Raw genomic sequence first — 17,397 nt, forward strand, 5'->3', positions numbered from 1 at the left:
CACTTGCTGCGAACTTTTCTTCGCGGAAGCTTTGCGTTAAACAAGTGAGATAACGAAATATTTAATCTCTAATCAATATTTTTTGTCCAATTATTTGCCCAGTTAGTTTTGATACCTAGGTAAAAGTTACCTTGCATTCGCTATATAGCCTAACAGTGGGTGGTGGTCACGAAGATGGCTGAGCAAATTTGACACGTTTGCCCCTTTTGCAGCGACTTTCTTCTTGCAAGATCGGCAGACAGGGTGACCGTCCTCGATTAAATTGCCTTCAGGACTCTTGTAAAAGCCAAAATACGACCAGACCACCGATTTGGTTCTCTTAGATGGCTGAAAAATCTCCCGAGCGCTGTCACTGCCTTCCGCCATTTCGTCTCGTGCAAAAAACAACAACAACAACACTGCATGCTGCTTCTGCGTCAGACTGATGCTGGCTGGACAGGATTTATCGCGAGTTTTCAAAATTGCGATAATCAAACACGGTTTTGATGATAATTAAATTTTAAACGGTAATACTAACCGTCAGGGCATTTTATCGTGATTTATCGTAAAACCGGTACGTTGTTACATCCCTAATTGGAGGTAAATTATACCAGGTATTTAATGAAAGATTTGCAATAGAATATCTGAAGATTTTCTTCATTCTGACTTGTCTTTCAGTTGCCTCAGTATCTGTTGTCTTTGTGTCCTATATCTGTGGCTTGTGTGTGTGTGTAATGTGTCTGCAGTTTTTTGTTGATTTATTCTTCTACATATACTTGTTAGTTAGGATATGCATCATGTCCTTGTGGGACCACCAGGGGGTGTTTTTGGGGCCACATTGTTGGCATGGCAGGAGTTGAATCTCAGTATATGTGATTGTTTGTGGAGCATATCATAACTTTATATTGTAATATTAGTTGTGCAGATTTATATAGTTTTAAGGCCTGTTTGGTAGTTCCAGTTTTAAGTCTTAGCTTTTTTTTTTCTTTTTTCTTTTTTTAAATCAGATGCTTTTGCAGCAGTGTTATTTTAGTATTATAACTACTATATAGTACTGTAGTATTCATATTTTGGATTAGCTTTTATTTTTAATATTTGGCTTTTTATTTAAATTAAATTTATTTTAAATTTTTGTATTTTTCTGTTTTCATTTCAATTTTGAATTTGCTTGTGTTTTTGTTTTATTTTTAGTTTTAGTAATTTTATGTGCTTTTGTCATTATTAATTGTTATTTCTGTATAGCTTTAATTTCAGTTTTACGTTTAGTATTGTTAGTAATTTTATCTTCAACATTTTATTTCAGTTAATTGTCAAGGCAACATTTCCAAGTTACATTAAGTTTTTCATCTAATATTTAAGTATTATTTATGTATGATTTTATTTCAGCTTTATTTTAGTTAACAAAATCCGTTTTTTAATAGTTTTAGATATCGATAACAACACAAGCAGTGTCTCTAAGGTATTTTCCCCTGAAGTTATGCCTCTAAGTTCATCCTCGTCTTTTAAGCTCTTCTTTTGTACACATTCACCACCTTAAAAAATAGCTAGCGCTTGTAAAATCATCTTCCTAACATTCCTGTTATTATGCATAATTCGTGAGGTCTTTGATTAGGTTTGCGTAATATCCTGTTGATTAGCCTTTTTATTCATTGATTATCTCTCAGGATGGCATTTATTGTTAAAAAATTCATCTGCTCTCTGATATGTCTCTGAACAAGCATAATGATGCAGTAGTAGTTGACTAGTTTTTCAGATATCTCTTTAGTTGTTACAAGTCTGTCTTTATTTCTTCACATGTAATATTCTGAGGGTTGGTTGGTGTTAAAATGGTTAAAAAGCTGGGATCTTCTTCACTGTGTGATCTTTAAGCCATCTTTAGGCATGTGACCATTGGTGAACTGTACCCAGAATGCACTGCGAGAGCTGCATGATTGTCCCAGCATGCTCGCCGGTGTGCACGCAATAACGCCGCAGCTTTCTGCCTTCCTGTGTGTCTGACGTCTCTCTCTCGGCACTGCCGTCTGTCTTTAAGCTGGCCATCGTCGAGCCGACGCTTCCGGAGCATCAGCGCGTGGGCGGGGCCAACTCAACATGGGCGTGGCCAGCGGAACCCTGGGCGGTGTCTTGGAGGAAGCTCTTACACGATTTGCCGCGATGCAGAGACAGACCGAGGAGCGCTTTCGTGTGTGGATGGACAGACTGACCCGCCTGCATTCAGACGATGACCTTTCGTCCAGCGAAAATCAAGAGGGGCGGAGCCACGTTAGCTCGTTCCTGCCATCGTCGGAGTCGCAGGAAACACTGGCGGCCTATCAGATGGCTCGACTCAGCGCCATCACAGTTCCACCGCCTCAGACTGCCGGTGTCAATGGAAGCGCAGAGCCATCTGAACCGAACGTTTAAAGAACATTGACGCAACACAACTGTGCCGACTCAATTCGACCGCTGAAGTGGAGGCTTAGGACAGTGCACAAACTTTCTCTTTATCTCTTACTAAATTCATCTTCATTCTGGCTTCCACATCTATCTCTTTCTCTCTATTAAAGGATCAGTTTTCCTACAAATGGAACATTTATTCATCCTCATGCCTTTCTAAACCCATTTGGCTTTTTGCATGCAACACAAAATGTGAATTCTTGAGGAATATTGTGGTAATTTGATGAAAGTGAACAAGAAACTGAGGCTGTCAAGCTCCAGACAGGTTTAAAAATATATATTTTTCATTGTCGTTTTTGTCATTTTTAGTAGTTTTGTTTTTATGTGTATACATTTAGAATTATTTATATATATATATATATATAAAACAAGTTCACATTTTTTATATATTTTTTTGTTTATTTATTTTAGTATATCATTTTAGTAAACAAAATTCAAAGGAGAAATGTCTGATGTCTGTTTCAGTTAACTTTCCTTTTATATATATATATATTAGTTAATCAGAAATGAAATGGGTGATTTTTTTGTTTTTGTTTTACATAACGGGGAAAACAAGCCTATAAAATCCCTGGCTCTAGAAATGCTAAAATAAAGTTTAATTGAATTATACAAATATAAAAGATATTTAATAAAAATATAGAGTTATATGGAAGGCTTTTATGCTGTTTTTTTCCCCTCCATTTTTCGAGGTTGACAGACGCAGATGCCTTTGTAGAAAAAAAAAAGAGCCTGAATATTCTAAAATTCAGATTTGGCATTCAGTGGAAATAATTTAATATGGGTTTGGAACAACATGAGGATGAATAAATAAAGAATTAATTTCTTAAACCATTTCTTTAACTTCATGTGTCTGTCTTCTATTAACATTTTGTGTTGTTTTATATTGGCATCTCAGGGCCGCCCTCCACACTCAGTGCCTTTGCGATCCCATTTCTTTGGGAGAGCCAGTTTCTTCCTCTCACCTGGAGATGAATCATTTAAAAGAATCATTTGTCTTGCCTGTAGAACTGTTTCATGACGTTATTTCCACAAGAGAATTCTGAAGTTTCGCATCGACTGCCATGTGTCTTTTTGTCTTCATCTGGGCCGGCATGTCTACCAAAGATCTCTTGTTTGCATTGTGGATTGGTTTAGGTTCTTATTGAATCGCTTCTTCCAAAGTGGAATATGCATGATATAAGCTGACAACAGAGAGCTGTAATGTAATGACAGCCTGTACCTAGGTTTAACACTGATAGAAACAGTCCGTGATGCACATGCAATAAACAGGTAATTCTGCCACTACTTCTGGACACAATGTCTAAAGCAAGAGATGCTGATCATTTTTTTGGCTATATGTATCAATTTAAGGGTGATTTCCATAAAAACATGTCGTATATTACCCCAACGTTGATGTTTACATTAAAACAACAAAGCCTAAACTTTTAATGCATTTTGAAATAATTTTAGTGACAGTTATGCACATTAATTACTGTAATGCATCCGGTTGTTTTTACTTTGAGTTGGTGCTTCTCATTGTTTTGTGGTTTCTGAAATATCCTATAATACAATATTTTTTTTTAATGTAAAAAATATATATATCTAATTAAAAGGCATGTCTACCAAAGATCTCTTGTTTGCATTGTGGATTGGTTTAGGTTCTTATTGAATCGCTTCTTCCAAAGTGGAATATGCATGATATAAGCTGACAACAGAGAGCTGTAATGTAATGACAGCCTGTACCTAGGTTTTTGTTCTAAATACTAACTTACGACACACAAACGAACATCAAACACTGATAGAAACAGTCCGTGATGCACATGCAATAAACAGGTAATTCTGCCACTACTTCTGGACACAATGTCTAAAGCAAGAGATGCTGATCATTTTTTTGGCTATATGTATCAATTTAAGGGTGATTTCCATAAAAACATGTCGTATTTTACCCCAACGTTGATGTTTACATTAAAACAACAAAGCCTAAACTTTTAATGCATTTTGAAATAATTTTAGTGACAGTTATGCACATTAATTACTGTAATGCATCCGGTTGTTTTTACTTTGAGTTGGTGCTTCTCATTGTTTTGTGGTTTCTGAAATATCCTATAATACAATATTTTTTTTTAATGTAAAAAATATATATATCTAATTAAATGCAAGACAACAAAAACTGATATATAAATAGTTTACTTTGAATATTGTAATATTTGGGGAAAATATATAATTTTTTTTTTCATGCTACTGCAATGAGATAAAAAAAATTCAGCAAAATCTTCTTAATTGTTAATGTCACAATTTCAAAATTATTAATATGCATATAGATAGGCTTAATTATATTGCCAAATATAATTTAATGTTGTTTCTTTTTGATTTTAGGGGGAAATATGAGCTGGCCAGATTTCATGAGATTCGCCCGTCATGTGCTTCCTCCACACTAACACAAACACTCATAGTCAAGGTTTACTGTAGTTACGGACTTACAGGAGGACTTGAAAGCTATTTGCTGTACTGCTTTACTGTATAGAGTGTCTGATAGGAGATTGTTTACGTTTTTATGTCTTTTTGTGTAATAATTACCAGGCTGACTAAGTTTAGTGTCATAATGTTTTAGATGGAGGACAGAATTTCCTTCCTTCCTTAGAAACCAAGAAATGAGTAAACAGAGATAGATGTATTTTTATTTGTTCCAAATATGTTTTCTTTATTTTTAATGTCCTATACTACTGCCTCACCAAGCGTAAAAGTGTGCCAGGTGACGTTCAGTTGTGTTTTCATGTCTATGTAACACATTATTGACGTGTGATATCTGCTCTGTCGTTAGCTAGTAAATAAATATACAAGTATTTTACCAGCATTAATCTGTTTTGCCTGAATTTCATAGCCTTATTATCCAGGTAGTTTACATTTAATGTCCATGTATGGGTCTATTATCACAGACTATAATTTTGTAGAACATTTTTTGAAAACAAATTGACCATATTTACTTTAATAACACATCCTCCTGGTCTTATAAGGAACAGTTCATCAGTGCACATTATTCTATAAAGGAAAAAGTTTGTCTTTGTAGTCTTAAAATCTTCAATAATAGAGAGACATACATTCAATTCCTGATGGATAAAATAAAGTCCTTACACATTTTTACTGTCGAATATCCTCTTTCTCTTAGAAAATGTTGCATTGCGGGGAAAAAAGGGATTCTGAACACTTTTTCCAGTGAAACAAAGCATTATTTATGGATAATTTTGTCAGTATTCACTCAAAAACTGAGCTTAGATCAATGATGCAGTTCAAAAAAGAAATACAAAACCTGTGCTAAGAAAAAAAAAAAGTTGATAAAAAGATTGAATCAGATATTTGGTAATAATATAGCATAAAGAGAAACTTCTATGCAATTTTTTGTTAATTTTTGACTGTGAACGCCGCAAGTGTAATGTCCCAAAAAAATACTAAATTATCAATTTTTAGGGAAGTTTTTTGAGCAAAGTCAGTGAGATTTAGTCCAATGAGATAACATTAAAGGAATAGCTCACCAAAAATAAAAATTCTGTCATTTACTCTCGCTCAAGTTCTTTCCAAACCTGGTTGAGTTTCTTTCTTCTGTTGAACACGAAAGAAGACACTTTGAAGTATGTTGGTAACCAAACAGTTGGCGGTAGCTGTTGACTTCCATAGTATGGAAAATAGTCACTGCCTACCATCAGCATTCTTCAAAATATCTTGTTCAGAATGAGGGTTAATGCTTTATTGCTTGCAAAATGTGTATTGTGCATTTAATGTAAATGCTGTTTAAATTTCCTTTTTTATTTAGGAAATAATAAAATTATCTGTGGCAGTCGGCAGCATGCTGCAAATGCAGTTAAAACCTAAAAGCAAAACACTCAATGTTTCACTTTAATCTTTAATCCAGCATTTGGAAATATAGATTAGAACTAATTAGACTAATAAATAAATGGCACAGCAGAATTATGCACGTACAGATATGGTGGCGAATCTTTTGAACGGCGTGTGTGTGTGTTGCAGTGGGTCCTGCAGTGATTGGACACTATATTTCAGACACTCACTCCAAACAGGAACAGCAGTCGCTCTCAGGTTCGTTTCTACTGTAGTTTGACTGTACATTCATAAGCAATGGCTGCGTCCCAACTCGCATACTAATATTAGATTAGCAAACTTGTAGTACTTTCAAAAATGTGCATCAATACATGCATTTAGATCACAATCCCTTGCACTACCAAAGAGACATTTTGTGATTTTTGTACAATTTCACCCTTTTCCGTTGACAAAATCTTGTTACATCAGTTTCTCTCACATTTCATTCTGAGGATGGCAGTGAATGTTGAAGCTGTAGGGTTTTTGTCGTTTTGCTGAATGTAGTGTGTTGTTTGTGTAGGTGCAGTCACTGCAGTAGAAGTCCAGCCATCTCAGGTGAGTCTGGCGTCCACAGACAGTGAAGTGGAGATCGTTGGAGTTCAAGAGAACGCCAGGTGAGCCAATCCTCGTCGTTCAGCAGTCATTTAGTAGTATTCATATGCTAACTAGGTAATCAATAACATGCACATCATAAATTGGTAGTTTAAATACAGAGTTCTGGCATGAAACTCTAGATGGCGCAGTCCGATAGGTCTAACTCATTCTGACCTGATGACATCATTATCACATGGCATAGCTGATTGGTTCTCTCCTGTATCGGTAGCCAATGAGCTCACTGCTCAACATTCAAATATATGACTAGTGTTTGCTGTAGCAGTTGCAGCTTGCTTCAGAAACCCTCCACCTTCCCCAGCTCCACCTGTATAGATCTGCTACGAGGTGATTCGTGTATGCTATATGGGGGTTATTTCATGTATGTTATATTTGCAGCAGCAAAATTTCTCTAGATGCTCACAGCAGCATATTGTGGATGTATTGGCAGTAGCAAGTCTCAGTACTTGCTCTGCCGCCGCAGCAGCATAGCAGATCTATTCCGCCAAGACCAAACACATTAACATTGTCATGTACATTACCATGCCAATCCCTCCGAGAGTTGTCATGACAGAACTACATTTAAACAACAATTCTTGTAGAATGTATCATGTATCATGACCTTGTAGTAATTGTGAAACTACACTGAATATTTGGACTATTATAAAAAAAATCCTTAAAAATCATTGGTTACACCACACAACTATTTTTTAGAAGCAAAAGCCATAAAAAGTGATTAATAAATAAATGACTGGTTGCAGCTCCTATATATACAGTATAATGCTTTATATTACACCCAATGCAAAAAAAACTGATCTTGATTCTAGCCATTTGTATATGCACTTTTAACATTCTTTTATTTTAAAGTGACCCTTCCAACGTCATTTTTATTGTAAGTGGATTTCAGTTTAAATGAAATAGGAGGAAATAGGATTTTACTTAATTTTAGTACGTTACAAAAGGGATCAATTCATTAGAATTTCTTAATGTGTTGGGTATCATGAACTTTCTGCATTTACAGGGTTTTCTTAAAAAGTATTAATTCATTAATGAAGGCATTAAATTGGAGCAGAAAGTCTTTATTTCATAAAGTCATGGCATCGAATGTTGCATGCACTGCAAAAAGTTAATATCATTCTCAGTGTTTGTTTTCCAATAACATTCTTAAATCAAGATACACTCACCTGAGACATAAAATAACACAAGAAATCTTGTTTCCTTTGAAATTAAACAAAATTGAGTTTATGCCTGAATCCAGAGCAAATATTTGCCTGTGAGAAAAATATTACAAGAAAAAAATATCTGCCCATGGGAACTTAATTCAAAGGGAATACCCCTTTGACACATATGTTCTTTTTTTAAGCATAGTCACTTTATTTTGTTCAGTTTCTCAGAAAGCTCTAGACTTCATATCTTCATTTTGTAACTCAAGTAGGCCTAAATCTTTCTTGATTTGAGAATGTTTACATATCTGAACTGTAAAATAAGGCATAAATACCAAGTAAGTTATTCATTTTTTGCACTATATGCAGCATTTGTTGCCAAGAATGTACAACTTTGAGCTCATATTTAAGACTTCATATGTGGAAGGGTGGATTAAGACCAGCAGAAACCCTGTTTATTTCATTTTTCGAGTTACTCTGAATTCTGATGTTTTTGTTATTTTCAGCGTGGTCTCCAGGTTTCCTCGCGGCGGAGTGATCCAGTCGCTTTCTTCCTGGAAGCAGAGAGCTCCGGCTCAGTGGACGTCCGTCTCGGCGCAGTCCGGCTGGGTTCCTCCTCCTGAGGTGGTGGATCTGACACTGGATGAAGACCGGCACAGATACCTGCTGTGATCAAACACACTCACATACACTCACACGCTTAGATACACACTCATATACATGTGACTGGTGGGCCGAGTGACTCAAACCAGAACACAGAATGATGCTTTCATTAAATGAAAAACACTTCAAACTGCTCAATGTTTGCTTCTGATACACTTTGATGATATGCCTGATGAATTATTTGCTACTGTGAGTGAGACAGCGATGTGAATAAATGACAGCAGATTTTATAGGGTGGTAATGGTTAATGAGCAAATACTGTACCAAGTTCTCCCATGATAAAGTCAGGTATCAAAGCTAAGTTAAAATCTTAAAAACAATATATGGGGTTTCCTTATAGAAGTTAATACTCAATGTAAACAGGTTGATCTCACAAAAACTGGTCATATTTCACTCCAAAATCAAGAATATAGAATTTATATTTAGCCAAAAGCAAGCAAGACCGTTTTTTAGTACTTTTAAGATTTTTTAATTATGACATTTATTGTTATTGTCATTTTTAAAAAGTACTTATTTAATTAAAAAAAAAATGTATTATATTAAAACAATTTTATCCTTGCCAATGTTTTTTTTTTCTGTAATACAGTAAATCATGGATGCTCTACATTAGAGTGTTTATGAAAATGTCAAATTTAGAAAATGTTAATCATCCTAAAAAATATGCTGTTTATTTCTCTATTCGAAATCAATAATATGATTTTGGGGCATTTTTGTGAGATTCAGCCGAAAACGTTTAATCGCTCCTCAAACTTCAGTCATTTCATAATGGCAAATCAGGGACGTTTTACTTTGTCACATCCTCAGATTTCAACGTCTTCTCTTCTTTTGAGTCACTTCGCCCCCCTGAAAAAAACAGCCACACTTACATGATCCTGCTGTCGGCCTCAGGAGTCGCTTGCTGAATCGCCCCAGCCCTCTGTTTTTGTGATGTAACTTCCTGTTAAGCTGCTGAAGAGCTGTTAGCCGAGACCTAAAGGCAAACCTGCTGGTCTTACTCTCAGCGGAGCGAGCGGCCCACTGCTCTGCGTGTGTGTGTTCACTGTCAATCGTTTGATGCTGCTCTGCTGTGTGGGGAGAAGCCTTGGAGTGTGTGTTCCTCGCCCAATACTGCTTTCACAATGCATTTGCGTACGTGCGAATGTGTGTGTGTATCCTGAGCATTAGAGATTTTCAGAGCATGTTCATTACATACATCTTGCATTGTCATAGAAACGGGCCCTTGCTTTTATTATGCCAATGGAACTTCTTATTCAAATACACTAGCAGTCAAAAGTTTGGAATTATTACGATTTTTTAATGTTTTTGAAGTTATGCTCATCAAGGCTGATTTTATTTGATAAAAAATATAGAAAAAAATGTAATATTTGTGAAATATTATTACAATTTAAAATAAGTGTCTTCTATGTAAATATGTTGTAAAATGTAATTTATTTCTGTGATCAAAGCTGAATTTTCAGCATCATTACTCCAGACTTCAGAGTCACATGATCCTTCAGAAATCATTCTAATAAAGCAATAAGCCCCAAGAAGCCGTGGTTTACAGTGAATTTATAACAGCTAAGGGGTGTTGTTTTTGCCTAAAACCCCCTTAGCTGTTATAAATTCACTTTATTCCATGGTCTGTCTGAATACTGGATTCTGATTGGCTGGCAGGTATGCAGTAAAACCGTTTAATGCACAGTTCGTTCCAAGTTAGTTTAATCACCGATCTATATTATTGCGCTGCTTTAATTGATGCACACTAACGCTAACGTGCCGTAACTGACGAAAATAACTAATTTTTACCCATTCAAATATTGTGCTGCAAAGAGCAATACTAGTTTTAACTTGTCCAATGACCATGGAATAAGCGGGATAATCAACGGCTAGCCATGCGTTAAAGGATTTTAAATGCACTCCGCTTCGCGTCGGGCGGTTCTTTGCCTCCACGCCGTGCATTTAAAATCCTTTAACGCACGGCTAGCCGTTGATTATCCCTTACGTAAACCATGGCTTCACGGGGATTATTGCTTTTATAAAACGGTTATTCCATATATGTAATTAGGTTTCACAAAATAAAACAGAGCAAATAAAGTGTAATGATATAAATAAAAACTGTATTCTTCCGCCAAACAATGTAGTTCCTCAGAAACAGTTGTGGTTCCAACAAAGTGGTTGCCGAGCAACACACAGAAGTAAAGTAAAGTAATTTAGCTTCGAACTAACTTAGCTTCTCAACCAATCAGAATCAAGGACCAGAACTATCTGTTTTATAATATGCTGATTTGCTGCTCAAGAAATATTCTTATTATTGTTAATGTTAAACCATTTTTGCCACGTAATAATTTGTAGCAACAGTGATACACTACCATTCAAAAGTTTGGGGTAAGGATTTTTTTAAGGAAGAAATTAATACTTTTATTCAGCATAAAATTGATTACAGGTGACAGTAAAGACATTTAAAGATGAAAATAATAAGCAGCACAACTGTTTTCAACACTGATGATGATATAAATGTTTCTTGAGCAGCAAATCAGCATATTAGAATGATTTCTGAAGATCATGTGACACAAGACTGAAGTAATGATGCTGAAAATTCAGCTTGGATCACAGGAATAAATTACATTTTTACATATTCAAGTAGAAAACAGCTATTTGAAATCATTACAATATTACAGTTTTTACCGTATTTTAATCAAATTAATACAGCCTTGGTGGGCAGAAGAGACTTCTTTACAAAATATGAATAATTCCCAACTTTTGAACTGTGGTGTATCTTGTTGTGAATACAATCAATGTGTGATGAGAAAAAACAGTGATTTTTGTTCTAAATGGGGTCTAATTTGCATTTTTAAAGCAGTTTAACCACAACTTTTGTTTTATATACATGTTTCTATGGTTGCATCATGCTATCCCAGACACCACTGAAGCTATTTATTGATATTTGCTGTGTTTTACTTGATGTTACATATATGAATCATTTGTTCGAAGAGCAATATGAATATGCATCTTGAAAATTGTGCGTATTAAAGGGATGGTTCACCCAATAAATGAAAACTGTCATCATTTGTTCACCCTCATGTCTTTTTAAACCCATATGACTTACTTTCTGCTTTAGAAAACAGAAGATGATTTAAAGAATATTCATGCTGATTTTTTCCATTAAAAGTAAGCTGCATAAAAGTCATGTGGACTAGTTTTATGGTGCTTTATTGTCATTTATGGAGATTGGAAGTCACTATGCTTTCATTAAATGGAAAAGAGAAACATGAACATTCTTCAAAACATCTCCTTTGGTGTTTCTCAGAAGAGAAGTCATTACATTAAGGTGACTAGATAATGACAAAATGTTCATTTCTGGGTACACCGTCCCTTTAACTTTGAGTCTTGGCAATATATTCAGTCTGTTTACCATCAGATGTAGAGAAAGATTTCCTTTTGTTTTTCTTCCTCACGATTGTCACTTGTCAGACCACTGTGTGTGAGGAGCACTCACTACCTGAATGTGAATTATTCAGCTTGTGTATCGCCCTCGAACCCTGCAGGACGTTTCTGAAGCTGGCCATTTTGCCTCACTTAGCCCCGCCTTAAACTGTGACCCGCCCCTCTGAGAGTCTGATTGGACCTTTGCCTCTGTCAATCACAGGAGGTGAATAACAGCTTATTGAAAAAGGGAAAATAAAGTTCCAAAGCAGGAAAACTGATAGTAGCAGAGAAATTTAAAGGGATGGTTCATTCAAAAATTAAAAATTATCTTCTTTTACTAGCTCTCATGTCATCTGAGATTTTTTTTTTTTATCAAAAAAGTCAAACACAAGCAATTTCCATTCTCAAACTCTCAGACTTTTGTCTTCTCTGCCCTCAATAGTGACGGCAGTTGCTGGATCCCAGCTGCTGTCTCATGTTCAGGCTGCTTCTGTGAAGGAAAGGAAGTCCTTTCAGAGTTAAAAGTGGGATTCCCAGACTGTGTCGTATCTGTCCTTTCTGTGTTAGCAAAGAGCACAGAGACAGTCCTGCTCTCTCCGGGATGAAAGAGATGCATTCGGAGCTGATACTTTAAAGGGATAGTTCACATAGAAACTAAAATAGTCATCATTTAATCGCTCTCGTGTGGTTCTAAACCTGTACGACTGACTTTCTGCTGTGGAACACTAAAGATGTTTAGTAGAATTTACTAAATCAATGGGGACAGATGCTGTAAATCTCCAAAAGTGACATTAAACCACTACTAAACTAGTTCATGCAACTTGTGCATTTTGTTCCAAATTTAAAGCGCAATATTTAATGAAAATATTCTTAACCGGAGCTCTCAAATCTCATTTTCACTTATGCATATTATACATATGGCCTATATACAGTACTGTTCAAAAGGGGTCATTCAGACTTTTTTTAAAAAAGGGAATTAATTCTTTTATTCTGCAGGGCTGCATTAAATTGATTGAAAGTGACAGTAAAGAGATTTATAAAGTTACAAAAGATTTCTATTTCAAATAAATGATGTTCTTTTGAACTTTCTATTCAACAAAGAATCCTGGGGGAAAAAATGAATGAAACTGTTTTCAACATTGATAATAATCAAAAATGTTTCTTGAGCAGCAAATCAGCATATTAGACTGATTTCTGAAAGATCGTGCGACACTGAAGACTGGAGGAATGATGCTGAAAATTCAGCCTTGCGTCATTTTCAAATATATTCAAATAGAAAAGTTATTTTAAATAGTAATAATATTTCATAATATTACTGATTTTGCTGTATTTTTGATCAAATAAATGCAGCCTTGATGAGCAGGAGAGACGTCTTTCAAACATATTTTCCCACGAAGTGTATTTAATTACGTTTTTGTGTAATGAAATGCTTTAGAAGACTGACGTTTTTGGAGCTCAGCAGCATTAGTTCCCATTAACTTTCATTGTAAGGAAGAGAACATTGTGATTCTGCTAAATTCTCTCTTTTTGTTTTCCATGAATGAAGTTGTACAGGTTTGGAACCACATAGAAGTGAGTAAAAGATGACATTTGAACTATTCCTGATGTTGTCAAATGTTCTCACCAGGCAGCATAGCTGGCTCTTTATTTCTTAGCATTTCTAAATGTTATGTTTCAGATTTCATAGCATTGTGCTGGTGCACCTGAACATCATTATGAGGACGACATCATCCTCCTCGCCTGTGTTTAGTCTCCAATCATGCATCTTGTGTTTCCTGCTGGAATGTTTTGTCATTCGAGACCGATTTAAGAATCCTAAAACAGCAATAATCCAACATCCAGAGAACAGAGGGACAGACCTGTGCGACTGAACACAATATAAGTCACGTGATATGAGGGGTTTGGGTTTTTATTAGGTTTCCCCTGCATTTGAAAAACACCTCCCCTTTAATTTAATCTTGTTACTCTATTTTTGTTCGTTTCATTTTGACAGTATTTTAAATTAACAGCAAAAGAGTGTTCATATGTTTTGCTTCCGCAAGTCTTTCTTCCTTTAAACATTTATGTAGAAGAAATAAAACTATTTTAAGATAAATAAATAGAGATATTTAAAGAGTACAATTGTGATTTCTTGTGTGTTTTTATTATTATTAGAATGAGTTAACAAACTTGTGTTACACTTGTGAACAGCCAAACTTTGTATAATACAGACTGCAGTGTGGGAAAGCAGCCGGTGACCTCTGACCCCCAGGGGTCACAGCTAGGCAGCTGCCACAAGAGGCTCTGTTCATCCCTAATGACAAAGAAACAGGAGTTTTCCCTCATCCAGACACCCGCAGCTGTATGCTAATGTGAGCTTGTGTGTCTGCTGACTTTACTTCAGAAAAAGTTTGATGGTATGAATTCAGTTCTGCTATTTTTAGCCAAGATATTATTAGAGACTTAATTCAGTTTGAATACATTTTTTTGGGGGGGAAAGAAGTCTCATGCTCACCAAGGCTGCATTTATTTGAACAAAAATACAGCAAAAATTGTGAAATATTATTACAATTTAAAATAGCTGTTTTCTATTTGAATTTATTTTCAAATGTAATTTATTTCTGTGATCAAAGCTGAATTTTCAGCATCATTACTCCAGTCTTCAGTGTCTTCAGAAATAATTCTAACATGCTGCTTTGCTGCTCAAGAAACATTTCTGTTTATCAGTGTTGAAAACAAAGGTTTTTGTGGAAACTGAAACATAGTTAAGGGTTCTTTGATCAATCAAAAGTTCAAAAGAACAGCATTTATTTGAAACAGAAGTCTTTTGTAACATTATAATTGTCTTTTCAGTCACTTTTGATCAATTTAATGTTAATTCTCTTATTTAAAAAAATCTTAATGACCCCAAATCTTTGGTTTGGTATGGAATGGTAATGTATATGCATACCTTTTTTGTGGGTAATTGGCATTTCCTACAGTGTGACATCAAGTTAAACATATTTTGAACTTTATTTAGTTAATTCTATTAGAATAATTGTGCTTCATTTTGTTGACACCATAAAGCTTCTGAATGCTTTTGATCGAATGTTGCTATTTTCATTGACTTTTAGTTTTTAAATGTTTGTTCTTGTTTATAATGTATGTAACACTAGAGAGATTAATTCCCTTCACTCACATAAACAGAACATTGAGAGTTATACTATCTCTTTTAAAGCTGCCATTCATTTGGTCTGTTCACTTTTACAAGCTGTCGGTATGATCACATTAAACTGCAGTTTGAATTGATAAGGTCATGGATTTGCGCATGGTTCAATGTTGTTAAGTTTTTAAGTAAGACTGTTTTTGATTCTGTTTATTTTGGGCGGACGTCAAGTAATATACTTTTAAGTACAGTGACTGTAAGAGAAATGTTTCTTCATAACAAGCAGCATAATTGATGTTGAATGAGATGTTATTTTATAATTGGAGGAGCAGAGCGAGAGGCTGAGGGTCTTCACAGGGATCGTGGTGAGAAGTATGAACAGAAGGAGCAGAGATAATCAGTGTGTGTGTGTGTGTGTGTGTGTTTGGGGGAAGGGGTTCAGGATGGGTAAGGACTGACATATGGAGTGTTTAGTCTTTCAAAGCAACCAGCCCCCTTTATGGCCAACAGGCCGTGTCCGTCTGACTATGATTTGCTCGTGCTTTCTATCAAAAAATATTTTTTTAAACACAGAGCAACAGGTTGATCATGTTTCTGGTGGCCTAAACATATACAAACATCAAATCTGAAACTGTCATATGTGTTGACAGCAGTTACCTCACACTTCATGAGACAGTCTTAAAAATAAAGGTTCTTTACTGGTATTTATGGTTCCATGAAGAAGCTTTAACATCTATGGAATCTTTCCATTCCACAAAAGGTTCTTTAGGTCAGTGTTTCCCAACCGGGGTGCCGTCTGTCAAGAGCAGGGGTGCCGTGTAAAAAATCATTTTTTAATATTTTTAAATAGCTAAAATGTTCAAAAAAGCATCTATTATATAATATCCATTTCTGATGTCGCCAATAATTAGAGATGCACCGAAATTCCGGCTGCCGAAAATGAGTTCACCGCTCAGGCTTCACTTTCACGTGGTGTGACGCTCTGCGTATTATCCCGCTCTATGCGCGTGTGTGCTACGCTCAGTTGCTCCACTCGTATACCGTTCATGCTCATCGGAACAGCAAAGTCCACTCAAACATTGAGCCGACAGGAAACATCGATGTAGTACACCAGTGGTTCTCAACCTTTTTTTCCACCGGGCCGCACTATGGTCCAAGTGCAAGTCTCGGGGGCCACACGCATATCATTTACATATTAGTCAGCAATACAAACCAACCTGATTTATAATATTATAGCCTAAATATTATGATATCTAATCCATTACATTCATTGAAATAAATAAATAATTCTACTCCCCATAAATAACACCCAATTTTGTGAAATTACGACGGTGTTTAGTGTCCCGCAGCAGCAGTATGGTGCAACTGAAGAGTTCTGCGTTCAAATGCACGCAATAGGCTTAAGTTTGCCGCAAAGCATCGGCAAAAGTACTTACCATAAATGCGTCAGGGGGAAACAGTAAAGAGATATTTGAATTATTTACTAATAAACTAGTGTTTTCTGAGTTGGTGTCGCAAGGATGAAGTTGTCGATCCTGACTCGCCATCTCCTCATTAGACGCGCCTTTAGAGAGAAGTGCATCTTTATGGATTATGATCATAATGAAAGAGTTTTTGTTTTTGATTTGTTTTATTTCGTTAAGTAGCAATTTAAAGCTTTCTATAGATATATGTATAATGTCTGTGAGGCATGTATTCGCTGAGTTCCTGTTCATTTTTGTGAAGCGCTCCTGTTCAAGACCGAGACGGCAGAAAGCGCATCATGTTTGATTTCTTTATTTTATAAAAGCACAACGTTTTGTTGATATTGTGAGTGCACACAAATAAAAGTAGACCCTTTACAGTTACAAATGATGTATTACTCTTACCTTTATGAGCAAAAATGATGGTGTATCCACTGAAAAAACACAAGTGATCGCGCTGGCGTCTCTATGTCCTGCAAAGCCTCTGCGCAAACTATTGGATACAGCACACATTTATCTAGGTTTAACGTCTAAATTGTTATATTGTTGTTGATATAATTGTTATATGCTTGAACTGTTTTATATCTATAGATTTTATTTTAGTCAAGTCGTGATGATTTGAGAAGGCTAAATTGATCAAACATATGCTCACTGTCTGCCGCTGGCCACTTGGTCGTTACTTTAAATGCGTAACCTTAATTAGGCTATGTGAGTACTGCTCATG

The 17,397-nt window shown here is 35.7% G+C and overlaps 1 protein-coding gene across 2 annotated transcripts in view; it reads left to right on the forward strand.

Moving 5' to 3' along the window:
- Window positions 1–9,106, forward strand: part of ark2n (arkadia (rnf111) N-terminal like PKA signaling regulator 2n) — a 22,872-nt gene extending 13,766 nt beyond the window's left edge. Inside the window, exons 3-4 of one of the 2 annotated variants that reach the window (XM_016272733.1) lie at window positions 6,785–6,878; window positions 8,525–9,106. In XM_016272733.1, the coding sequence (XP_016128219.1) occupies window positions 6,785–6,878; window positions 8,525–8,690 (260 nt within the window). In that variant the 3' untranslated portion in view covers window positions 8,691–9,106. Of the gene's footprint in view, window positions 1–2,011; window positions 2,673–6,784; window positions 6,879–8,524 lie in introns of those variants that run through there. The other variant, XM_016272732.1, reaches the window with a different exon arrangement.
- Window positions 9,107–17,397: the final 8,291 nt, after the last annotated feature.

This window comes from Sinocyclocheilus grahami, unplaced genomic scaffold (assembly GCF_001515645.1).
Source record: "Sinocyclocheilus grahami isolate Dianchi unplaced genomic scaffold, SAMN03320097.WGS_v1.1 scaffold73.1, whole genome shotgun sequence".
Lineage (NCBI taxonomy): Eukaryota > Metazoa > Chordata > Actinopteri > Cypriniformes > Cyprinidae > Sinocyclocheilus > Sinocyclocheilus grahami.